Source organism: Chiloscyllium plagiosum, unplaced genomic scaffold (genome assembly GCF_037043375.1).
Source record: "Chiloscyllium plagiosum isolate Xiang-an unplaced genomic scaffold, Cpla_swu_hap1 HiC_scaffold_6, whole genome shotgun sequence".
Classification (NCBI taxonomy): domain Eukaryota; kingdom Metazoa; phylum Chordata; class Chondrichthyes; order Orectolobiformes; family Hemiscylliidae; genus Chiloscyllium; species Chiloscyllium plagiosum.
Genome location: NW_028270144.1, coordinates 104,069,286 through 104,096,423, shown reverse-complemented (window position 1 = coordinate 104,096,423; position 27,138 = coordinate 104,069,286). Strand labels below are relative to the sequence as shown.

The 27,138-nt window shown below is 42.9% G+C and overlaps 1 protein-coding gene across 1 annotated transcript in view; it reads right to left on the bottom strand.

Annotated features, from left to right (window-relative positions):
• The window catches only part of gpr143 (G protein-coupled receptor 143), a 93,540-nt gene extending 75,744 nt beyond the window's left edge, over positions 1-17,796 (bottom strand). Inside the window, exon 1 of the mRNA XM_087988312.1 lies at positions 17,434-17,796. Within this exon, the coding sequence (XP_087844438.1) occupies positions 17,434-17,692 (259 nt within the window). The 5' untranslated portion in view covers positions 17,693-17,796. The remainder of the gene's footprint in view (positions 1-17,433) is intronic.
• Between the last annotated feature and the right edge of the window lie 9,342 nt (positions 17,797-27,138).

Below are 27,138 nucleotides of genomic sequence, written 5' to 3'. Positions count from 1 at the left end.
TTTAATAAGTGATCTCAGAATAAAAGATTCCTCAGAAAACAGTGACCATAACAATAACAGAACATAGCATTAGTTGGAGTGAGAGAAACTGGAGTTGGAATTAACTGTGCTAAACTTAAATAAGGAGAAATTATGTTTGACAAATCTATTAGAGTTCTGTGAAGTAGTAACAAGCAGAATAGATAATGGGAAACTAGTAAATGTAATATATTTGAATTTCCAAAAAAGGTATTTAATAAAGTGCTGCATAAAACTTATTTATTTGAATAGGGATGTAGTTGCACTTCAGAGGTGGTTCACTAGATCCATTCCAAAGATGAAGAGTTTGTCTTATGAAAAGAGAGAGATTAACCTATATTCTCTGGAGTTTAAAATTATATATTTCAAAGGGTTGTGGAATTCAGTGGAATTCATTATCCCACAGTGCAGGACATTGAAGAAATTTAAATGAGGAGATTGATTTTTACTTAGTAATGGGTTAAAGGGTTATGGGTAGTGTGCAGGAAGGTGGAGTTGAGAACAACATAAGATCAGCCATGATTGTATTAAATGGTAGAGCAGACTCAAGGGGCTTAAGTGCCTACTCCAGCTGTGTTATGATCCTATAAGGCTACTTAAGAGCCCATGGTACCAGGGTAGTACATTAGCATGGGTATAAGGTCAGCTAACTAATAGACAGAGTTTGGATAAAAGGGGGCATTTTCAGGATAACAAGATGGAAGTAGTGGAGTAGGGATCAGTGCTGGGGTCATGATCATTTATTAACTAATTGAATGTGGGAAGTGGATATTGGGGCACCAAATTTGTGGAGGACACAAATAGGTGGGAAGGCAAGTGGTGAGATGACACAAAAGGATAGAGACAGGCTAACTGAGGGGGCAAATGGAACATAATGTAGGGAAATGTGAAATGAAGAATTTTGGCTGGAACATAGGAGCAGGGGTAAGTCATTCAGCACCTCAAGCCGGTTCTGCCATTCAGGGAGGTAGTGGATGATCTGCAGTCTCACTCTATATACAAGCCTTTGACCCATATCCCCGAATACCTTTGCTTAAGAAAATGTATCTCACATTTAAACAATTAACAACTGAGCTAGCATCAGTTGCCATTTGAGGGAGAGAATTCCAAATTTCTACAATCCTTGGTGTGCAGAAGTGCTTCCTAACATATCTCAACAGTCTGGCCCCAATTTTTAAGAGACTATGCCAACCCCCCACCCCCTCTAGTTTTAGGCTGTAGAGGAGCTGAATATTATTTACCTGGGAAATGCAGCAGAAAGCTTCAGCATAGAGGGACTTGGGAGTCTTTGTGCAGGAATCACAAAAAAGCTAACAAAAAGTTCAGTGGGTAAAAAGTAAAGGCAAATGAAATGTTGCCTTCCTTATTTTCAAGGGAATGGAGTATAAAAATATGGAAACCTCGCCAGGACAATACAAGGCACTAGCCAGGCATCACTGAATAACATGAATGTTTCAGGTCTAGTGACTCTTCTTCAGAACTGATGGTAACTGGGAAAAAATTGTTTCTTTTGCAGAAGATGCAGTAAGAGCTGGCCGAACTCATCCTCACTCTGAGCAACTTCTCTATTAATTCCTCTCATTTTCTTCAGCTAAAAGGGATGGCAGTGTGTACCCACATGGGCCCTCGTTATGCTGGTCTCTTGTGCGCTACCTGGAACATTCCCTGTTCCAGTCCTTTCACACCCACAACTCTCTGGTATATCCATGATATCAGTGCTACTTTCCTCTCTCATTGAGATTTGGAAACATTTATCAATTTCACATCCAATTTCCAACCCCCTCCTCACCTTCACCTGGTCCATCCCTGACTCCTCCTTTACATCTGTTTCCATTTCTGGGGATAGGCTAGCCATCAATGTCCACTACAAACTAACTGCCACCCATTTTGACTATACATCCTCTCTCCCTGCTTCTTGTAAAGGCTATTCCATACTAGAGTTCCTCCATCTGTTCTGATAATGCCAACTTCAACCAGGAGACCCCTGAAACATCCATCTTCTCCCTCAACAGAGGATTCCCCAGCAGTGGTTGACAAGATCTGCAGTTGATTCTGACCCATCTCCCACAATTCAGCCCTCAACCCCTCCCTTCCCTCCCACAGCAGTGATAGAGACGACTTCTCCTCACCTACCAACCTGAGCATCCACATCTAGAGGATCACTAGCTGCCATTTCTGTCACCTCCAGTGGGATGTCACCACCAGACACACATTCCCCTCCCCTGCCTTGTTAGTTCCTGTGCAGACTAGCTGGTGGGAGTATTTGCAGACATCTTTAACCTCTCCTTACTAAGATCCAAACTCCACACCTCCTTCAAAGAGGCCACCATCACCCCCAGTGCCAAAAGAAAAATCATGCAGCAGGCCTCAATGACTACCGCCTGGTGGCTCTGACCTCCATAATAAATGAAGAGCTTTGAGGGGTTAGTCATGGCTCACATCAAGTCCACCCTCCCAATTTGCCTTAATGCTTTGCAAATTGCCTAATAGTGCAACAGGTCCACAGCAGATGCCATCTCCTGGTCCTACGTTCACACTGGAACAGCTGGATAACAAGGATACCTGCCTCAGGCTCCTACTGATTATACTAGTGAAGGCGGAGCTGTAGTCAATCTCAAAACTCCGATACCCAGGTCTCATCACCCCATTCTGGATCCTTGATCAGACTTCAAAACCACAATCAATAAGACTAAACGACAACACCTCCTCCACCATAACCAGTTTTCCACAAGGATGCAGACTCCACCCCCTACTATACTCCTTATACACTCATAAGTGGCCAAATTCCATTTCCCAGTTTGCTGATGGCACCATCATTATAGGTTGGATCTCAAACGATGAGGGAGAGAGAGTGCTTAGCAGCATGGTGTCAAGATAACAATCTCCCCATCAAATGTCAGCATAATGAAGGAGCTGGTTATTGACTTCAGGAAGCAGATTGGAGGGCATGCCCATCTGCATCAATGGAACTGAGGTGGAGATGGTCGACGGTGTCAAATTCCTGGGAGTGATGATCACCAACAATCTGTCCTGGTCCACTCACATTAAAGTATCTACTTCCCCAGGAGGCTAAGGAAATTCAGCATGTCTAGAAAGACTTATCAATTTTTATAGGATGCTTTCTATGGTGCATCTATCGCGATATATCAAAGCATGGTATGGCAACCAGTCTTCCCACGATCACAAGAAACTACAGGGTTGTGAACAATGCACAATTGAACACCGAAACCAGTCTCCCATCCATTGACTCCATCTACACGTACTACTGCTTCAAGAAAGCAAATCAACATACTCAAAGGCCCCTCCTACCCCAGTTATATTCTCTTCCTCCCTCTTCCATCAGGTAGAAGATATAAACACTTGAATAAACCACAAACAGATTCTAAAACAGCTTCTTCCCCACTGCTATCAGACTTTTCATAGAATCCCTACAGTGTGGAAATAGGCCCTTTGGCCCAACAAGCCCACACCAACCCTCTGAACAGTAAACCACCCAGACCCATACCCCTACCCTATTACTCTACATTTCCCCTGACTAATGCACCTAACCTACATATCTCTGACACTAGGGGCAATTTCCCATGGCCAATTCACCTAACTTGCACATCTTTGGACTGTGGGGGAAACCGAAGCATCTGGAGGCAAGCCACGCAGACACGGGGAGAATGTCTGTGTGGAGTTTGCATACAGTCACCAGAGGCTAGAATCGAACCCGGGTTCCCGGCACCATGAGGCAGCAGTGCTAACCACTGTGCCATTGTGGTTGAATGGACCTCTCCACTGTTAATGTTCATCTCTCTCCCTGCAGCTGTAACATGGTATTCTACACTGTTCTGTCACCATCTTACACTTAAAAATGGTACAATCTGCCTGTGCAGCATGGAAAAACAACACTTTTCACTACATTTTATTGAATGTGACAATAAAAATCAAGCTATAAAAACAATTTTGAAGACCTTGCTTTGGTCACACCATCCCACCTTCCCCATAAAATTGTGCTACTCTAAAAAGGGTCTGCATGAGCAGAGACCTGGCTGTATAAATACAGAAGGTACTAAAACTGGCAGCAAAAGGTACTGAATGTGCTGTTAATAAAACACAGTATTTAGGTCATTAGCAAGGGCATAGAGTGCACGCAGCAAGGTTATACTGAACTTAAATAGGATCCTGGACTTCAGTTGGAGTATTGTGTCTAGTTCTAGGCCCTATACTATAGAGAAGGTATGAATACGGAGGAGAAGACGTTTATGAGAATTATTCCAGGGATGAAAGGTTTCAGTTTTAAGGATAGATTGAAGATGGGACTGTTTCCCCCGGAAAGGAGAAGACTGATGGCAGGTTTAATGGAAGAACTGCTTAAAATCACGAAGGGTTTGGATAGAGCAGATAGAAACAATCTTCCCTTTTGTAAAAATATGGCAGACCTAGGCCACAGTTTTAAAGCATTTTGCAAAAGAAGCAGATAAGAGGTGAAGAGAAAAGATGAGAGAGAGGTTAGGGTATGGAATGTACTGCCCAAAGTGTGGCAGGGGCTGGTTCAACTCAGGCATTCAAGAGAGCATTTAGATGCTTATTTAAATGAAAGCAATGCACAGGGTTCTGGGGTAAAGGAAGGAGACTGGCAGCAAGTCAAAAACGCTCAGATAATCAGTGCGGACACAATGGGCCAAACAGCATAATTCTCCACCATAACATTTCTGCCACTCATGCTAATGTGTACCACTATTTTCAGTGACTGGTGTGTACATGTCTTATTTAATATCATGAGAAGTGTGTTTATTTTCCAAACAGTAATATTGAATTACAAGCTACAATTCAGAGTATTGCATTGTGTTTCATTCAGGGAAAAAGATCATTTCTGCATTTTAAACTCCCACTCAAGGGTCTTTGATGGCAACTCTTCAAATTATCTCCACTGAAGGGATTACTGGGAAGTGCACTCCATTTAAGTCTTGACATGAAAAAAAAATTGACTTGTGAGCACTCAAAACGACTGCTGTGTCACACATTCTTAATGAATTTCTGGTTAGTGTCATATCATTCAAATCCTTCAAAAGCACTTGCATTGTGTTGCTTATGATGTTCCAAATCACTTTACAGATAACAAAGTGTATTGTTGTACTATAGGAAACATGGCAGCCAATATGCACACAGCAAGGTTTTACAAACAGTAATGTAATCATGGCCAGATAATCTGATATAGCAATATTGATTAAGGGATAAATATGTTGATCAGCTGTGTTCCTATCCAAGTTATTCCAGTACAACTACAACACTTTTGTTATCTACGCAACAACATGGAAAATTCTTTAAGCGTGTCCTGTCCATAAACATCAGGACAAACTCAATCTAACCCAATTCCCAGCCTAACAAATCTTCTATCAATCACTAAGTGATGGAAAAAGATGTTAGCAGTGCTATCAACACACAACAACCTGCATACCAATGCCCAGCTCAATTCTGCCTGGCCACATGGCTGAAGGAGATGAACTTAAGAAGTGAGGTAAGTGCGACTGCCCTTGACATCAAAGCTGAAACCAACAAGGCTATGGCAAAGAGCCCTGACAAAAGTCAATGGGAATGAAGAGGACAATTCTCCACTGGTTAAAGTCATTGAAATAAACAGATAAAAGATGGTTGTGCTTCTGGAGATCAGTCAGCTTAGCTCCAGAACATCTCCGAAAAAGAGTTCAAAAGAGTACCCTAGGCCCAGCCATTTTCAGCTGCTTCATCCATGACCTTGCTCAAGTCATCTCATCAGATAATACACAAGACTCTATTATTGCCACTTCTCAAATACTGAAGGAGTCCATGTCCATTTACAGCACCCAGACAAGATTCAGTTTTGAAACAGATAAGTTGTAAATAACATTAGTACCAGACAAGAGCAAAGCAACAAACCCAACAAGAGCAAACAGAACTACTTCCCTTTGAGACTCAACAGTATTATCATCGCCAATACCTCCATGGTCACCATCCTGGGGAGTACTATTCATCAGAAACTAAACGGCAACATCAACAGGTCAAGGGCAGGTCATCAACAATGTACAAATCAGTAGTGTAAAGAAGTACTCTCCACTTGCCAGGATGAATGTGGGTCTAACAACACCCTATCTCAGTGACATTCAGGACTAAGTAGCTTGTTTGATTAGCCCCTGTACACCACTTTGAACATTCAATCCTCTGCTGACACACAGGAACAACCGTGTGCATAAGTGCATTGCAACAACTCCCCATTGGCCCTTGAACAATACATTCCAAACTCATGACCTCTACCATCTAGAATAAAATGGCAGATGTATGGGCACACCACCTCCAGACTTGCTGCAGAATGCCCAGGCTCAGACATACTCTTGTAACCAGCATACTTACATAGTTAGCCCAGTTAACCTAACATCCTTGGAGTTGTTAATGTCTAATGATAGGAGCATTTGTTGAAATAATGCCATTAACTGTCAAGTGGAGATAGGCCTTTCTACAGGTATGTCAGAAATAAAAGAATGACTAGAGTAAGATTAGGGTCAATCAAGGCTACTAGTTGGAATTGTGCATGGAGTCAGCAGAGATAGGGGAAGCGCTAAATAAATATTTTTTGTAAGTATTCACACTAGAAAAAGACAATGTTGTCAAGGAGAATACTGAGATACAGGCTATCAGACTAGATGGGATTGAAGTTTATAAGATGTTAGCAATTCTGGCAAGTGTGATAATCGATAAGTCTCCTAGGCCAGATGGGATTTATCCAAGGATTCTCTGGGAGGCCAAAGAGGAGATTGCAGAGTCTTTGGCTTAGATCCTTATGCTGTAATTGACTACAGGAATAGTGCCAGAAGACTGGAGGAAACCAAATGTTGTTCCCTTGTTCAAGAATGGGAGCAGAGACAACCTTGGCAATTATAGACCAGCAAGCCTTATTTTGGTTGTGGGTAAAAAAAAAAAAGTGTTGGAAAAGGTTAGAAGAGATAGAATTTATAATCACCTAGAAAGGAATAAGCTGATTAGGGCAAGTCAGTTTTGTGAAGGGTAGGTCATGCCTCATAAATCTTAGAGTTCTTTGAGAAGGCGACCAAACAGGTGGATGAGGATAAAGCAGTTGATGTGGTGTAAATGGATTTCAGTAAGGCATTTGATAAGGTTCCCCATGGTAGGCTATTGCAGAAAATACAGAGGCATGGGATTGAGGTTGATTTGGATCAAAGATTGGCTAGCTGAAAGTTCATCCTGGAGTTTACTTACTAGTAGTGTACCACAAGGGTCTGTTTTGGATCCACTGCTGTTAATCCATTTATAAAAATGACAAAGAGTGGTGCTGGAAAAGCACAGCAGTTCAGGCAGCATCAGAGGAGCAGGAAAATCGATGTTTCGGGCAAAAGCTCTTCATCAGGAATACAGGCAGAGTGCCTGAAGGGTGGAGAGATAAAAGCCCTTCAGGCACTCTGCCTGTATTCCTGATGAAGGGCTTTTGCCCGAAACGTCGATTGTCCTGCTCCTCGCATGCTACCTGAACTGCTGTGCTTTTCCAGCGCCACTAATCCAGAATCTGGTTTCCAGCATCTGCAATCATTGTTTTTACCATTTTTATAATGGATCTGGATGAGGGCATAGATTAGTAAATTTGCAGATGACACTAAGGTCGGTACAGTTGTGGATAGTGCCAAAGGATGTTATAGGTTACAGAGGGACATAGATAAGCTGCAGAGCTGGGCTGAGAGGTGGCAAACAAAGTTTAATATGGAAAAGTGTGAGGTGATTCACTTTAGAAGGAGTAACAGGAATGTAGAGTATTGGGCTAATGGTAAGATTCTCGGTAGTGTAGATGAGCAGAGAGAGATCAGTGTCCAGGTACATAGATCCCTAAAAGTTGCTACCCAAGTTGATAGGGCTGTTCAGAAGTCATACAATGTGTTACCTTTTATTGGTAGAGGGATTGGAAAGGGTTCAGAGGAGATTTACTAGGATGTTGCTTGATATGGAGGGAAGGTCTTATGAGGAAAGGCTGAGGTACTTGAGGCTGTTTTTGTTAGAGGGAAAGAGGTTGAGAGGTGACTAAATTCAGACATAAGATAATCAGAGGGTTAGATAGGGTGGACAGTGAGAGCACAAGAGGACATAGCTTTAAATTGAGGGGTGATAGATATAGGACAGATGTCAGACGTAGTTTCTTTACTCAGTAGTAGGGGTGTGGAACACACACTGAAACAGTCGTCAACCTTTAAGGGCATTTAAATGGTCATTGAGTAAACACATGGACGAGAATGGAATAGTGTAAGTTAATTGGGCTTCGGATTGGTTTCACAGGTCGGCGCAACTTCAAGGGCTGAAGGACCTGTACTGGACTGTAATGTTCTATGTTCAATAATTAAACTCTCCTTCAAAAGGAAGCCATTGCCCGACACATGGCTCATGCAAATGTGGTTTGCCACTTATTAGCCCAAACCTCAAAAACTGTTGATAGTCACCTGCAGCAAGACCTGTTTCATTAGATGAATAATTGCAAATGGAAAAGAACACTTTAAACATTACCCCTACAACCTTATGATCAAGCACAGACTGATGAAAGAGAGCCTGAAACTAATTGAACCTTAGAAGCTATTCCAAGGAACAGTGATGTTCTGGAGATGGGATGGCTGGCCTTCAAATGCCACATTCCTGTTGTTTCTCACATTCTGCTCCTCAATGCATTGCCAAGTGTTATATTAGAGACAGTTTTGTGATGCAGAATAACTAGGATTTGGGCTGAATCTATCCAAAACGCATTTCAGAAAGAATCTTCAAAACCTGCAAACAGAAGAGACTTCCAACCAAATTGTGTGCTAGGTTAACTGTTGTAGCAGATACACTAAAAGGGGTTTAAAAAAAAAAGAGATGGGACTGGTCTGCACAAACAGAAATTCAAGTTGTAAAATTCAGTTTATCCCAGTTTGATCCCTGCAGAATTAATCTACTTCAAAATTGGAGCCCAAGGGGATGCGTGCAAAAGTAGAGGGAACCAAGAATGCACATTCATTGACTCTCAAAAAAGTGACAGTAAATTGATAAAAAGAAGAAAGCGTATAATATTTACCTTCCGAAATAGAAGCATTATATGCAAAAATAAGAAACTCTTGCTCAATATTCACATATCAGTGGTTAGACCTTAGTTGGAGTTTCGTGCACGACTCTGGACACTTTAGAAAGTTCCAGAACTGGTTTTCTAAGATGATAGAGAGATGTGTGACCTTATGTGGAGAGACTGATAAAGTTGCCATTGTTCTCCTTAGCAGAAAGGAGAGACCAGAGATGTCTCAAAACAAAAAACAAAACGTCAGGTTTGATAGAGTGAGGACAAACTATTCCCCCTAGAAAAGGAACAGAAGAATTTTTAATAAAAATCATTTCCTTACAGAAAGTGATAAAATAATTCATTTCATCTTTCCCAATTATCTGTAACAGTCTTTAAGGAGCATGAGAGGCCATTAGTTTGAACCAGCTCAGATAGCTTCCACATTCCTATCCTCACTTTGAAAGGAGTAGCACATTTCTGGGACACTGTTTTCAAAAGGACACAATGGACACTTATTAGGACCAAAAGTGACAGCTTTAGGCCTGTTCATTGTGACTCTACATTGGATGGCATTTGCTACATAACCCAAGTGTGTGAAGAATAATGCTGACACCCAATTTAGAATTGTCAGTATGGCTCCCTTGCATTGTCTGCAAGCTAGACCTATTATACACATGTTCTTTCTGCTTGAAAAATAAAACAAGAATATCAAGACACACACAACACACACACAACACACACACCAACCATTCTCTAGTTCATTTCTCAGAATGAGAATGCCTTGATATCAGATTCAACCTTCCTAGTTTAAACTATAAACAAAGTTTGACTGTCAGTCATCATTAACTGGTGATTTCTCCATGGCAATGCCATTACCAGAGTTCATTTGCAAACCAGTCTGCACTTCCTTCTACTATATAAATGTTATTTCAGTTTTACCTTGATAATTCTTCTGAATCCTCCAATCGAGTGCAACAGAAAAAGCTTTGACAAAATGTCTATATTTCAGCAAATTGAAGGTCTATGTCCAAGCAACTTAATGTGAATAGCTACACTAACAAATCAATTTTTGATACCATATATAGTCATGTAAAAGTAGAGTTTCTCAGACAGCAGAAACATTGATGAAAAAGTCGAAATCCATCCTCTTGCATCTGTCTATTGCCAGGTCAGAGACTGGTCCCCCAACTCCACCTCCAAAAGTAACTCATTAAAGGGAGTCAAGAGTACTTTTTAAAAAAAACCTTAGACACAAAACCTATATGGAAATAGTAATTAATTGCATTAAAAAACAAAAGCTGTATATAAAAAGCCTCAACATCAGTGTTAGGGTCCTCAGACACGAGGAGTGAGCAGCTGCCTTCAATGTTTTAGTAAGGTAAATCAGGACAGGACTTATACATTTAATGGTAGGGTCCTGGGAAGTGTTCCGGAACAAAGACCTTGGGATGCAAAGTCATAGTTCCTTAAAGATGGAGTCACAGGGAGACTGGGTAGTGAAGGTGATTTTTGGTACACTTGCCTTTATTGGTCAATGCATTGAGAATAGGAGTTATGAGGCTCTGGTGTGGCTGTACAGGGCATTGGTTAGGCCTCTTCTAGAATAGTGTATTCAACTTTGATCTCCCCATTATAGGAAAAGTGTTGCAAAACTTGAAAGGGTTCATGAAAGAATACAAGGATGTTGCCAGGGTGGGAGGGTCTGAGCTATAGGGAGAGGCTCAATAGATTGGGGGCTTTTGGCTCTGCAGTGTCAGAGGTTGAGGGGTGACCGTATAGAAGTTTACAAAGTCATGAGGGGCATGGATGGGATGAATAGCCAAGGTCTTTTCCCTAGGAGAGGAGTGTCAAAAACAAGAGGGTATAGGTTTAAGATGAGAGGAGAAAAGAATAAAAGGGACCTAGGGGTAACTTCTTCACACAAATGGTGATGTGTGTGTGGGATGAATTTCAGACGGAATGGTGGAGGCTGGTACAATTACAACATTTAATGGATGGTACGTGAATAGAAAGGGTTGAGGGGTATATGCATCAAATGGGACTAGATAAAAGAACAAAGAAAATTTACAGCCCAGGAACAGGCCCTTCAAGCCTGAGCCGATCAAAATCTACTGTCCAAACCTGTTGCCCAATTCCTAAGCATCTGTATTCCTCTGTTCCCCACCTACTCATGCATCTGTTCAGACACATTTTAAATGAATCTACCGTGCCTGTCTCTACCACCTCTGCTGGCAACGCGTTCCAAACACCCACCACCCTCTGTGTGAAGTACTTACCACGTGTAATCCCCCTTAAACTTTTCACCTCTCACCTTGAAAGAGTGACCTCTTGTTATTGAATCCTTCACCCTGGGAAAAAGCTTGTCTCTATCCACCCTGTCTACACCCTTCATGATCTTGTAAACCTCAATCAGGTCCCCCCTCAATCTCCTTTTTCTAATGAAAACAAACCTAACCTACTCAGCCTATCTTCATAGCGAGCACCTTCCATACCAAGCAACATCCTCGTAAACCTTCTCTGCACGCTCTCCAAAGCATCCACATCCTTTTGGTAATATGGCGACCAGAACTGTATACAGTATTCTAAATGCAGCCGAACCAATGTCTTATACAATTTTAAGATTACTTGCCAGCTCTTACACTCAATACCCCGTCCAATGAAGGGAAGCATACTATATACCTTCTTGACCACTATCCACCTGTGCAGCAACCTTTAGGATACAATGGACCTGCACTCCCAGATCTCTCTGCCCATCAACTTTTCCCAAGGCTCTTCTGTTCATTGTATAATTTGCTCTAGAATTAGACTTGCCTAAATGCATCACCTCACATTTGTCTGGATTGAACTCCATCTGTCACTTCTCCGCCCAACTCTCCAGTCTATCCATATCCTCCTGTATCCTTTGATAGTCCCTTATACTTTCTGCTACTCCACCAATCTTCATGTCATCTGCAAACTTGCCGATCATACCAACAGTGCCCTCTTCCAGATAATTTATGTATATCACAAACAACAGTGGCCCCAACACTTACGCCTGGGGAACACCACTGGTCACCTTTCTCCATTTCGAAAAACCCTCTTCAACTATTACTGTCTCCTGTTGCTCAACCAGTTCTTTGTCCGCCTAGCTAGAACACCCTGCACACCATGTGACTTCACTTTCTCTATTAGTTTACCATGGGGAACCTTATCAAGCACGTTCCTAAAGTCCATGTATATGACATCAACAGACCTTTCTTCAGCTATCAATTTGGTCACTTCCTCAAAGAACTCTATTAAGTTGGTAAGGCACGATCGCCCCCACACAAAACCATGTTGCTTATCATTGATAAGCCCATTCTTTTCTAAATATAAATAAATCCTATCCCTCAGTACCTTCTCCAGCAACTTACCCATCACTAACGTCAGGCTCACTGGTCTGTAGTCACCCAGAATATCTCTACTACCCTTCTTATACAGGGGAACAAGATGAGCAACCTTCCAGTCCTCTGGCACCTCACCTGTGTTTAAGGATGCCACAAATATCTGTCCGGACCCCAGCTATTTCCTCTCTCGCCTCCTTCAGCAACCTGGGATAGATTCCATCCGATCCTGGGGATTTGTCCACCCTAATAATCTCTAGCATACCCAACACATCTTCCCTACTTAATTCTGCTTGCTAAAGCTATTTCATGACCCCTTTTAGCTCACTTGATTCCTTGTTTAAGACCAGTCTGACTCTTCTGATATTTCTCCAGGGCCCATTCTGTTCTTAGCTGCCTAGACCTTATGTATGCTTCCCTTTTCCTCTTGGCTAGTTGTACAATTTCTCCTGTCCTCCACGGTTCACGAATCTTGCCTTTCCTATCCTTTGCCTTCAATGGGACATGCCTATCCTGCACTATCTTTAACCTATCCTTGAAAGCCTCCCACATATCAAATGTGGACTTCCCTTCAAATAGTTGTGTCCAATCCATACTTCCCAGCTCCTACCTAATTTTGATATAATTGGCCTTGGCCCAGTTTAGAACTCTTCCCTTAGGACCACTCATCTTTGTCTACGAGTATTCTAAAACTTACAGAATTGTGGTCACTGTTCCCAAAGAAATCCCCCACTGCAACTTCTACCACCTGTCCTGGCTCATTCCCCAACACCAGTTCCAATATGGCCCTTTCCCTCATCAGACTATTGACATACTGCTCTAGAAAACACTCCTGGATGCTTCTTACAAATTCTACCCCATCCAGATTTCTGACGCCATGTGTATTTCTGTCAATGTTGGGAAAATTAAAATCTCCCATCACCACCACCCTGTTGCCTCTACATCTTTCCATAATCTGTTTACCTATTTGTTCTTCTACCTCACGCTCACTGTTGTGAGGCCTGTAATACAGCCCCAACAATGTAACTGCACCCTTCTTATTTCTCAGCTCCACCCATAATGCCTCACTAAGCCCTCCATAGTGCCCTCCTTTAGCACAGCAGTGATATCATCCCTGACCAGCAACGCAACTCCACCCCCCCCCCCCCTTTTACTTCCCTCACTGTCCTGTCTGAAGCGTCTATATCCTGGAACATGTAGTTGCCAAATCCATTCCTTCAACCAAGTCTCTGTGATTGCAATAATGTCATACGCCCAGGCACCAATCCAAGCCCTAAGTTCATCTGCCGTACACACTATATTCCTTGCATTAAAGTAGATGTATTTCAGGCCACCAGTTCTTATACTCATCTGCTCCTGCCTACTCTGTGGGAAGCTAGGGAAGTGATTGCTGGGCCTCTTGCTGAGATATTTGTATCATTGATAGTCACAGGTGAGGTGCCAGAAGACTGGAGGTTGGCAAACGTGGTGCCACTGTTTAAGAAGGGCGGTAAAGACAAGCTAGGGAACTATCAACCAGTGAGCCTGACCTCGGTGGTGGGCAAGTTGTTGGAGGGAATCCTGAGGGACAGGATGTACATGTATTGGGAAAGGCAAGGAATGATTCGGGATAGTCAACATGGCTTTGTGCGAGGGAAATCATGTCTAACAAACTTAATTGAGTTTTTTGAAGAAGTAACAAAGAAGATTGATGAGGGCAGAGCAGTAGATGTGATCTATATGGACTTCAGTAAGGTATTCGACAAGGTTCCCCATGGGAGACTGATTAGCAAGGTTAGATCTCATGAAATACAGGGAGAACTAGCCATTTGGATACAGAATTGGCTCAAAGGTAGAAGACAGAGGGTGGTGGTGGAGAGTTGTTTTTCAGACTGGTCGCCTGTGAACAGTGGAGTGCCACAAGGATCGGTGCTGGATCCTCTACTTTGTCATTTACATAAATGATTTGGATGCGAGCATAAGAGGTACAGTTAGTAAGTTTGCAGATGACACCAAAATTGGAGGAGTAGTGGACAGCGAAGCGGGTTACCTCAGATTACAACAGGACCAGGACCAGATGGGCCAAGAGCTGAAAAGAGGCAGATGGAGTTTAATTCAGATAAATGCGAGGTTTTGCATTTTGGGAAAGCAAATGTTAGCAGGATTTATACACTTAATGGTAAGGTCCTAAGGAGTGTTGCTGAACAAAGAGACCTTGGAGTGCAGGTTCATAGCTCCTTGAAAGTGGAGTTGCAGGTAGATAGGATAGTGAAGAAGGCGTTTGGTATGCTTTCCTTTATTGGTCAGAGTATTGAGTACAGGAGTTGGGAGGTCATGTTGTGACTGTACAGGACATTGGTTAGGCCACTTTTGGAATATTGCGTGCAATTCTGGTCTCCTTCCTATCGGAAAGATGTTGTGAAACTTGAAAGGGTTCAGAAAAGATTTACAAGGATGTTGCCAGGGTTAGAGGATCGGAGCTACAGGGAGAGGCTGAACAGGCTTTATAGAGGTGCTGAAGATTGTGTTGCTGGAAAAGTGCAGCAGGTCTTGCAGCATCCAAGGAACAGGAGAATTGACATTTCGGGCATAAGCCCTTCTTCAGCATCTCCAGCTGATCTCCAGTCCTCACTTTCTCCTCGAAGCTTTACAGAGGGGACCTTATAGAGGTTTACAAAATTATAAGGGGCATGGATAGGATAAATAGACAAAGTCTTTTCCTGGGGAGTCCTGAACTAGAGAGCATAGGTTTAGGGTGAGAGGGGAAAGATATAAAAGAGACCTACGGGGCAACTTTTTCACACAAAAGGTGGTACGTGTATGGAATGAGCTGCCAGAAGATGTGGTGGAGGCTGGTACAATTGCAACATTTAAGAGGCATTTGGATGGGTATATGAATAGGAAGGGTTTGGAGGGATATGGGCCGGGTGCTGGCAGGTGGGACTAGATTGGATTGGGATAACTGGTCGGCATGGACGGGTTGGACCGAAGGGTTTGTTTCCATGCTGTACATTTCTATGACTCTACTCTTCCCTTTATTAATGCTATCCTCATGATTCTTATTGTATCCAGTTTCCACCTCACTGTCTACTTGTCTTCTCTTCTGGTTCCTAGTCCCCTGCCACGTTAGTTTAAAACCTCCCCAACAGCAGTAGCAAAAACTCTCCCAAGGACATTGGTTCAAGTCTGGTTCAGATGTTGACCATCCATTTTGTAATAGCTCCACCTTCCCCAGAACTGGTCCCAGTTTCCAACAAATCTGAACCCCTCCCACCTACACCATCCCTCAAGCCACGTGTTCATCCTGCCTATTTTTTCATTTCTACACTGGCTAGCATGTGGCACTGGTAGCAATCCTGAGATCACTGCCCTCGAGGTCCTCCTCTTTAACATCTCTCCTAGCTTCCTGAATTCTTCTTTCAGGACCTCATCTTGTTTTTTTACTTATATCGTTGGTGCCTTTATGCACCAAGACAACTGGCTGTCCACCTCCCCCTTTTAGAATGCTCTGCAGCTGATCAGTGACATCCCTGACCCGAGGACCTGGGAGGCAACATACGATCCAGGAGTCCCGTTTTCAGCCACAGAACCGCCTATCTACTCCCCTCACAATAGAATCCCCTATGACTATGGCCCTACGAGTCTTATTCCCACCCTTCTGAACAGCGGTGCCCGCCACGGTGCCATGATCTTGGCAACTGCTGCCCTCTCCTGGTGAGCCATCTCCCCCAACCTGTTTTGGAGGGAGATGACTGCAGGGGACACCTGCAATGCCTTCCTCTTTCTTTTCTGCCTTTTGGTCACCCATTCACTGTCTCCCTCAGCAATTCTAACCTGCGGTGTGACCAGATGAATTTAGGACATCTGGTTGGCATGGATGAGTTGGACCAAAGGATTTGTCACCATGCTATACAACTCTCAGACTCTATGACATCCTCTATGATCAAGTGTGTTTGCACCAGGGAGAATTTAACTTGAGAGTGTGGTTGGTAAATAGAAAGAGTTAATTTTTATGGCTAAAATTCACAGCTTGACATTTACAAGAGATTGATCAATACTGGAGTAAATACTCAAATCTGTTCAGCTTGTAATGTGGCTCATTTCTGCTTGTTAAAATTGACAAGGGGAACCATTCCCTGCAAACAAAAAAAGGTACATGTTCCAGACTTTTCCCTTTGAATTATTCAGGAGCTTGGGGAGTCTTGCATTCTCCATGACAACCTCTCAGCCAATAAGAATCAACATGCGATCACCATCTTTAGAAAAAAAATTGTATACTACAGGAGAAATCATTTGAAATGTGCCATGAAACATGCCACATTTGTGTTTGTCCTGATGAACAAAAAGATTCAGCAAGCCCACTCTCCTTCCAACAGGATTCAAATTATTAGTCAACTCCTCTGATGATTCCTTCTGAGCTAGGGAGTAGAAGGAATGGTCTTATGCTTTCACATGGGGTCTTTAAACTTTTCCCTTCCACTATCTGCAATTCCTTTTAATATCAGTCATCCACACAACACTAACTTTATTCCAGAGACTGTTTCCTTAATCCATGGCAACCTCAGATTCCTTCCAACTTCCTGCTCCGATCTTCCAGCTTGGAGTGCAGACAGCCTTGCCAAATGTGAATGAGAACTACAAGTTACAATACAGTGGTGTCACATTCAAGCCTCAAGTAACTTGGAAAATAGGGAATGGTGAGTAATTTTGAATGGGTGGGAAGTCAAATTCCTTCCCAATCTGTTACATACCTATCCTACACCTTGTCCAAAATATTTGCAGGTGAAAAGTCAATCCCATCTTGTCTGGTGACATCTGTGGGGGCCAGATTTTTAAGTTTCAAATTTCGAGCAACTACAGTATTTTGCATCTTTGTAGAGCTCAACTCCAACCGTTATATAACACACTGCCTGAACATGACTAAATAAAAACAGCAATATGTTTGCAATTCGGAATTACCAAGGCCAGCCACACGATTATCATATTTTGTTGAGGTTCAGACAACAAACCAATAAGTATCATCTCACCCACCTATACAGCCTAGAATGTCACAGATACTGATGATCAGCAGGATTCTAGACGAGGCGGAAGGTTTCTGAAGCGGATACTGACTGAACCTGCGATAGCCAAGTCTCCGTTTTGGTAAGACCTGGGCGAGGGTTCCAATCAGGCTGAAACTGGCGCTAGCAACGCAGATGGCGTTAAAGAAGACGGGCTGAAAGCCCAGCACAAAATCCGTAGCCGCATCCCTTGTGGGGCAACAAAAGGTTTCCAAGCGAGGTGAAGCCATAGCTGAAGAGTAGTAACAGGCAGGCGCTTGGAGACAAGAGGGATCTTAAAACGCTGGGCTTCTGGGGTCACGGGATGAAGATCATGTGCGTTCACTCAAACCTCAGCAATGTCTTCATTCGCCCTCCAAAGCGTCCTTTTTAGTACATGGAACGTAAGAAACTTGTAACAGATCACAGTCCCATTCACCCTTCTGTAACGGACTGAGGCAGAGGAATATATTGTTACGCACAAGCAGTTCCTTAAAAGCTAAGGCTACTTGGATAACACAGAACATGAGACCGCATCGGTCATGAAGCAAGATTTCATTTAGTGTTAATCACGGTTTAATATTCCAATTTGAAACTATTTTTTAAAAGTTCTCCACTGGAAATGGGTATGCTTAATCCAGATCATGTTAGATCTCTTCTGCCTTAGGAGAATTCTTATTTTTTCAAATGTTTTTACCGTTTCAGTAGTTATTAATAATAATCTTGGAATAAATAGTGACAAAGGAAATAATTCATTTTTAAAGTAACGCGTGGGGAATGTTCAAAGCTGGAATTTTCCCAGAAAATAATTAACCAGCAATGAGTCTTTTACCAAACCAAAGGTTAACAAAAGTCTTGTGCCTATCACAAGCTCTGTCACTACAACCTATCGATTAAGACCTCACAGTGATGAAATGAGGAATGCCATTGTAACCGTGCCCAGGGAATAAACTAACCTTTGAACTTTGTTATCAGCAATCTTTAGTGATACTGCTTGTGCCAAGCATCAGGCTTTGCTGACAAACCTTGTGACTAGAAATACTGGCTTTTTAATACTTCCATTATTGTCAATGAACCAGTTACAAATGGTGGAATGTTGGATGGGAGCCAAAGCAACATTTGCTAATAATGGAATATGCTATGCTTTCCTTTATTGGTCAGAGTATGGAGTACAGGAGTTGGGAGGTCATGTTGCAGCTGTACAGGTCATTGATTAGGCCACTGATGGAATATTGCATGCAATTCTGGTCTCCTTCCTATCAGAAAGATGTTGTGAAACTTGAAAGGGTTCAGAAAAGATTCACAAGGATGTTGCCAAGGTTGGAGGATCTGAGCCACTCGGAGAGGCTGAACAGGCTGGGGCTGTTTTCCCTGGAGCGTTGGAGGCGGAGGGGTGACCTTATAGAGGTTTACAAAATTATGAGGGGCATGGAGAGGTTAAATAGGCAAAGTCTTTTCCTTGGGGTCGGGGAGTCCAGAACTAGAGGGCATAGGTTTAGGGTGAGAGGGGAAAGATATAAAAGAGACCTAAGGAGCAACTGTTTCACACAAAAGGTGGTACGGATATGGAATAAGATGCCGGATGAAGTGGCGGAGGCTAGTACAATTGCAACATTTAAGAGGCATTTGGATGGGTATATGAATAGGAAGGGTTTGGAGGGATATGGGCCGGGTGCTGGCAGGTGGGACTAGATTGGGTTGGGATATCTGGTCTGCATGGACGGGTTGGACCGAAGGGTCTGTTTCCATGCTGTACATTTCTGTGACTCTAAATGGAGAACTATCTCATATCCCATGGGATCGACAAAGATAGAAGCACAAACTAAGCATATACTGATTATATCAACATATTCATTGTGTAAATTGAATAAAAATGAGTCTTTCTTATGTTTATCCATACCATGCAGTCATTCCTCATGCATTAATTTGAAATTTGAGTGTTTATAGATCATTGATCTTCATCAAGTCTAATCCAATTTTTTCCCTGAGGTGGGGAGTCCAGAACTAGAGGGCATAGGTTGAGGGTGAAAGGGAAAAAATGTAAAAGGGATATAAGGGGCAAATTTTTTCACTCAGAGAATGGTGCATGTGTGGAATAAGGTGCCAAAGGAAGTGGTGGAGGCTGGTACAATTACAACATTTAAAAGGCATTGGGATGGGTATATGAATAGGAAGGGTTCAGCGGGATATGGTAAAAACAATGACTGCAGATACTGGAAACCAGATTCTGGATTAGTGGTGCTAGAAGAGCACAGCAGTTCAGGCAGCATCCAAGGAGCAGCGAAATCGACGTTTCGGGCAAAAGTCCTTCATCAGGAATAAAGGCAGAGAGCCTGAAAGGTGGAGAGATAAGCTAGAGGGGGGTGGGGGTGGGGTGAAAGTAGTATAGAGTACAATAGGTGAGTGGGGGAGGGGATGAAGGTGATAGGTCAGGGAGGAGGGTGGAGTGGATAGGTGGAAAAGAAGATAGGCAGGTAGGACAAGTCATGGGGACAGTGCTGAGTTGCAGTGGGAGAGGGACTTCCTGAGATTCTTGTAGAGAGAGGAGGAAAACTTCTTCAAGGCAGGCATCCTTGCAAGAGGATTCGTAGTAGGGTTAAAATCAACGAGGTAAAAACAATGACTGCAGATGCTGGAAATCAGATTCTGGATTAGTGGTGCTGGAAGAGCACAGCAGTTCAGGCAGCATCCGAGGAGCAGTAAAATCGACGTTTCGGTCAAAAGCCCTTCATCAGCGGGATATGGGCAAGTGCTGGCAAATGGTACTAGGTTAGGTTAGGATATCTGGTCGGCATGGACGAGTTGGACTGAAGGGTCTGTTTCCGTGCTATGACTCCATCCTTGTCCCAACAACCATGCACTTTCTAACAGGCTGTCAGGAGATGGGGTGAGGAGGGTGAGCACTGGGGGGGGTTTTGAATATCAGGGATGAGACCAAACATCAGAACACTCTCTTGGTTCTTATGACCCACAGGCTAAACAGCATTTGCTGGTTTTAAGTTGTTTGCACCTCCCTCCAATTGCCAAGGTTCCCAAGGCACAGTAAACACAGCCAAAGAGCTTAAACTATAAAATAGAGGCAAAAGCTGTGGTATATGACATCACTACAATATTGAGATACATGCCCTGTCTCTGAAGACCATGTTAGTCAGCCACCTTTGAGCACACCTATGCTAAGTCAGATTTCCACTGTTTTTTTTAAAATAAGTTCATTCAGATGTTATCCCTCAATCCAATCCCAATGAGGGATTGTGTAAAAGCTAACATTCTCCCAATATCTCAAATTATCCCTCCAGGTAATTCAAAAGTCAACATTGTAGTGATTGTAATGAGGTTAGAATATGAGTTCCCTCAGTGGGGCTGTTACTATAGTCCAATTAGGGAGCCCTGACTGACAGACAACAGGACTCTGGGACCTGACTCTGAAGAGATAGTACTAAAGTCAAGGACTGTTCATGCGTAAATAAAGGGTAACTCGGTGACTGGATACTAGCCTCTGTGGAGTTATTTCAACTGTGAAGTTTTTCAATGAAACTCGCATCACTGAATAAAATAATGAATGGCTGTTAATCTACTTCACCAGCTTTTGTGACAAGTACCCTTTTAGGATAGCACTGTTGGTTTGATCGTGCAATGGTGCATTCATAAGCTGAAAAAAGTCTTCTTCCATGTGGATTATTTCCAGAGTGAATGGTTCAGAGAACACTGCAAATTCACATTGGTAATTGGAACAATAACATTTTTGAGACTGTAAATTGTGAAGTAGAATGCCTGATGGGCATTAGAGAACATGTGATGAACTCAGGATTGCTTTCCTATAGGCCTTGGACTGAAAGGCGAGACTAGATTCAGTGTAGCCTTGGCAGTACGGACTTGATGGTCTGTATTCTATCATTCCATAAATCATCATTGTACAAAAACCCATACACAGCACCTATAGAAAATGGGGAGGATACCTTGATTGGTTTATCAGATTAGATGAACTAAATATCAAATATCAAACATAATCTAAACATCCACAAATGATAAACATGGTAAGATCATATTATATTCAGATGCTATTACTGATATGGAAAGGTTGAATATAGTTTATGCTTCATGCATTAATTTAGAATTTTTCAGTTAGAGTTAACTTGAACTGAGGTACTATATGCACAAAAATATTTAGAATTCATCGTTCAATATGAAAATTCATGCCATAAAATCAATGGATAATATTAACTGTTGGAAATAATTATACTCTGTTTTCCAATTTTCTTTTACAATTTAGGGCTTGTTGTTTTAAATTGATCAATAATTGTAGGTCATCTACTTTCCCTCTTCTATCAAAGCCATTATTAAGGCAACTCTACAATGATTATTCATGTGTGAACCATGACCGTAAACTCTTCAAACATGACTGTTCAAGATTCAAGTCCAATTGAATCGTCACTTGTCACCCATGTGGAGACCAGCTGATTCTGGAATGGCAGGATTGTCATATGAGGAGACATTGGGTTCCCTGGGGTTATTCACTGGAGTTTAAAATAATGAGAGGGGAATCTCATTGAAATGTATAAAATTTTCTCAGGGTTACACAGACATTGAAACTAGCCATAGAGAAGGTGCAGAGAAAGATCAACGTGAATATATATGAGGTCCAATCAAAAGTCTGATAACAGCAGGGAAGAAGCTGTTCTTAAATCTGTGGCTACATGTTTTCAAATGTTTGTATCTTCTGCCCTATGGAAGAGGATGGAAGAGAGTGTAATTGGGATGGTAGGGGTCTTGATTATGTTGGCTACTTTCCCAAAGCAGGGGGAAGTGTAGACAAAGTTGATGGAAGGGAAGTTGGTTTTCATGATGGACTGAGCTGTTTCACAACTCTCTAATTTGTTGCAGAGCAGTTGTCATACCAAGCTGTGATGCATCCATATAGAATGCTTTCTATGGTCTATCTATAAAAATTGGTAAGAAACATACTGGACATGCCTAATTTTTTTAGCCTTCTCTAGAAGTTAAGGCTTGTGTTGTGCTTTCTTGACTGTAGCGTTGACGTGGATGGACCAGGAGAGATTGTTAGTGATATTTATTCAGACAAACTTGAAGCTTGTGACTACTTCTACCTCAGCACCATTGACAGGAGTGTATCATCTGCTCTGCTTCCTGAAGTCAATAACCAGTTCCTTCATTTTGTTGATATTGAGGGAGAGATTGTTGTCTTTACACTAAGCTGTCTAACTCTCATCTATACTCTGTCTCATCTCTGTTTGAGATCCGCCCTACTACGGTAGTGTCATCAGCAAATTGCGGGGCAACAGTGTTGAGGATTATCACAGAGGAGGTGTTGTTGCAACTCCTGACTGACTGTGGTCTGCGGCTCAGGAAGTTGAGGATCTAGTTACAGAGGTGATAGCAGAGTCCTAGGTTTCAGAGTTTGGAGAAGGGTTTTGTTGGAATATTGGTGTTGAAGGCAGAACTAAAGTCAATAAATAGGGTACTCCTGAGTGTCCTTGTTATCCAGATATTACAGGGATGAATTCAGAGATGAAATGGTGCCTGCCATGGACCTACTGTAATGGTAATAATAATTTGCCTTTTTGTTTTTGCTACAAGAGTGGATAACCTCACATTTATCCACATTATACTGCATCTGCCATGCGTTTGACCTCTCATTCAGCTTCAAAAAGCGTGGCATTGGAAAAGCGCAGCAGGTCAGGCAGCATCTGAGGAGCAGGAGAATCAACATTTTAGGCATAAGCCCTTCACCACTCATTCAGCTTGTCCATCCCAGATGGCCTCCTTCTTCAAAGACCACAATTTCCCCTCCCACATGGTCAACGATGCCCTCCAGCGAATCTCCACCACTTCCCACATTTCTCTCCTTGGAACCCCACCCCTCCAATCGCAAACAAGGACGGAACCTTCCTGATCCTTATCTTCCACCCCACCAACCTCTGGATACATCACATCATCGCCCGCCATTTCCGCCACCTACAAACAGACCCCACCACCCCATCTGCATTTCAGAGAGACCATTCCCTCCGTGACTCCTTTATCAGATCCACACCCCCTACCAGCCCACCGCGCAATCCTAGCACCTTCCCTTGACACCAGAAGAAGTGCAAAACCTGCACCCACACCTCCCCCCTCACCTCTGTCCAAGGTCCCAAAGGATCCTTCCACATCTGACAGAGATTTATCTGTACTTCCACACACGTCATCTACTGTATCCATAGCACATCTTGTGGTCTCCTGTACATCGGGGAGACAGGATGCCAACTTACAGATCATTTCAGAGAACATCTCTGTGACACCTGCACCAACCAACTCCACCGCCCCATGGCTGAACACTTCAACTCCCCCTCCCACTTCACCAAGAACGTGCAGGTCCTGGGCCTCCTCCATCATCAAACGCTAACCACTTGCTGGCTGGAGGAAGAACACCTCATCTTCTGCCTTGGGACCCTGCAACCAAACAGGACCAATGTTTGCTAGTTTCCTCATTTCCCCTCCCCCACCTTATCCCAGTGGGACCCTCCAACTCGGCCCTCTTGTCCATCTTCCTTTCTACATATCCACTCCACCTCCTCTTCAACTTATCACTTTCACCCCCAATTTCATCTACCTAGCACATTCCCAGCTACCTTCCACCCAGTCCCACCCCCTCCCATTTATCTCTCCACCTCCTCAGCTCACAAGCCTCATTCCTGATGAAGGGCTTATGCTCAAAACGTTGATTCTCCTGCTCCTTGGATGCTGCCTGACCTGCTGTGCTTTTCCAGCACCACACTCTCGACCCAGATCTCCAGCATCTACAGTCCTCACTTTCTCCTCACATTGAATGGCAGAGTGAGTTCCTTGGGCTGAATGGCTGAAATGGGCTCCTATTTTCTATGTCTTTCTGTGTTTTCTAAACTCTATATCATGCCTCACTGGAGTGGTGGGCTGGAATTCAAACCCACTTTTCCTGGAGTTAATGCAAAAATTATAAAAATGTTACCAAAGAACATAAGATCTCCACTTTACATGTCTGATAGAATAAGATTAACATAAAATATGGACCAGTTTTCTGTATTTAATAAGGATTACTATTTGTTAAATAGATTTAACTACAGGTAAACAAGCTGTTGACATACAACTATAATAGTTAAAACTTTGACCTTCTTCTAAAACCCGTCCGCATACACATACAGATGAACAAAAATCTTTTGTGCTATGGATAGAGGGAAAAACAACTGGGGAAGCAGTACAAAGGTGCCAGTCCTCAGGATTTGATGAGGTGTTCCTTTTGTTTCTCACGCCCTTTAGTTCTCTGATCCTGTCCTTCAGTTTCTCTCACAACTTCACGGGGGAGGGACAGAACAACTGATTTACAAATTATACAGTCTCTGACTTATTGGTTAAAAGCAACAGTTTACAGAAACTGGTGGGAGAAAATAAACTGACTTTCTTCAGGCTTTAGGTATTTTATTGGAAAGTCTTATGTCCTGCCCATCAGTCATCTGAAAGCTTCATTTGACCTTGTCATAGAGTCACAGAGATGTACAGCATGGAAACAGACCCTTTGGTCCAACCCGTCCATGCAGACCAGATATCCCAACCCAGTCTAGTCCCACCTGCCAGCACCCGGCCCATATCCCTCCAAACCCTTCCTATTCATATACCCGTCCAGATGCCTTTTAAATGTTGCAATTGTACCAGTCTCCACCACATCTTCTGGCAGCTCATTCCATACACGTACCACCCTCTGTGTGAAAAAGTTGCCCCATAGGTCTCTTTTACATCTTTCCCCTCTAGTTCTGGACTCCCCGACCCCAGGGAAAAGACTTTGTCTATTTATCCTATCCATGCCCCTCATAATTTTGTACACCTCTATAAGGTCGCCCCTCAGCTCCAATGCTCCAGGGAAAACAGCCCCAGCCTATTCAGCCTCTCCGAGTGGCTCAGATCCTCCAACCCTGGCAACATCCTTGTCAATCTTTTCTGAACCCTTTCAAGTTTCACAACATCTTTCCGATAGGAAGGAGACTAGAATTGCATGCAATATTCCAACAGTGGCCTAACCAATGTCCTGTACAGCCGCAACATGACCTCCCAACTCCTGTGCTCAATACTCTGACCAATAAAGGAAAGCATACCAAACACCTTCTTAACTATCCTATCTACCTGCAACTCCACTTTCAAGGAGCTATGAACCTGCACTCCAAGGTCTCTTTGTTCAGCAACACTCCCTGGGACCTTACCATTAAGTGTATAAGTCCTGCTAAGATTTGCTTTCCCAAAATGTAGCACCTTCTCTGTAAACTCCATCTGCCACTTCTCAGCCCATTGGCCCATCTGGTCCAGATCCTGTTGTAGTCTGAGGTAACCCTCTTCACTGTCCACTACTCCTCCAATTTTGGAGTCATCTGCAAACTTACTAACTGTACCTCTTATGCTTGCATCCAAATCATTTATGTAAATGACAAAAAGTAGAGGGCCCAGCACTGATCCTTGTGGCATTCCACTGTTCACAGGCCTCCAGTCTGAAAAACAACCCTCCACCACCACCCTCTGTTTTCTACCTTTGAGCCAATTCTGTATCCAAATGGCTAGTTCTCCCCGTATTCCATGAGATCTAACCTTGCTAATCAGTCTCCCATGGGGAACCTTGTCGAACGCCTTACTAAAGTCCATGTTGATCACATCTACTGCTCTGCCCTCATCAATCTTCTTTGTTACTTCTTCAAAAAAACTCAATCAAGTTTGTGAGACATGATTTCCCACGCACAAAGCCATGTTGACTATCCCTTATCAGCCCTTGCCTTTCCAAATACATGTACATCCTGTCCCTCAGGATTCCCTCCAACAACTTGCCCACCACCGAGGTCAGGTTCACCGGTCTATAATTCCCTGGCTTGTCTTTACCGCCCTTCTTAAACGGTGGCACCACGTTTGCCAACCTCCAGTCTTCTGGCACCTCACCTGTGACTATCGATGATACAAATATCTCAGCAAGAGGCCCAGCAATCACTTCTTTAGCTTCCCACAGAGTTCTCGGGTACACCTGATCAGGTCCTGGGGTTTATCCACCTTTAACCGTTTCAAGACATCCAGCACTTCCTTCTCTGTAATCTGGACATTTTGCAAGATGTCACCATCTATTTCCCTACAGTCTATATCTTCCATATCCTTTTCCACAGTAAATACTGATGCAAAATATTCATTTAGTATCTCCCTCATTTTCTGTGGCTCTACACAAAGGCCATCTCGCTGATCTTTGAGGGGTCCTATTATCTCCCTAGTTACCCTTTTGTCCTTAATATATTTGTAAAAACCCTTTGGATTCTCCTTAATTCTATTTGCCAAAACTATCTCACGTCCCTTTTTTGCCCTCCTGATTTTCCTCTTAAGTATACTCCTACTTCCTTCATACTCTAAGGATTCACTCGATCTATCCTGTCTATACCTGACATATGCTTCCTTTTTCTTAACCAAACCCTCAATTTCTTTAGTCATCCAGCATTCCCTATACCTACCAGCCTTCCCTTTCACCCTAACAGGAATATACTTTCTCTGGATTCTTGTTATCTAATTTCTGAGGGCTTCCCATTTTCCAGCCGTCCCTTTACCTGCGAACATCTGCCTCCAATCAGTTTTCAAAAGTGCTTGCCTAATACCGTCAAAATTGGCCTTTCTCCAATTTAGAACTTCAACTTTTAGATCTGGTCTATCC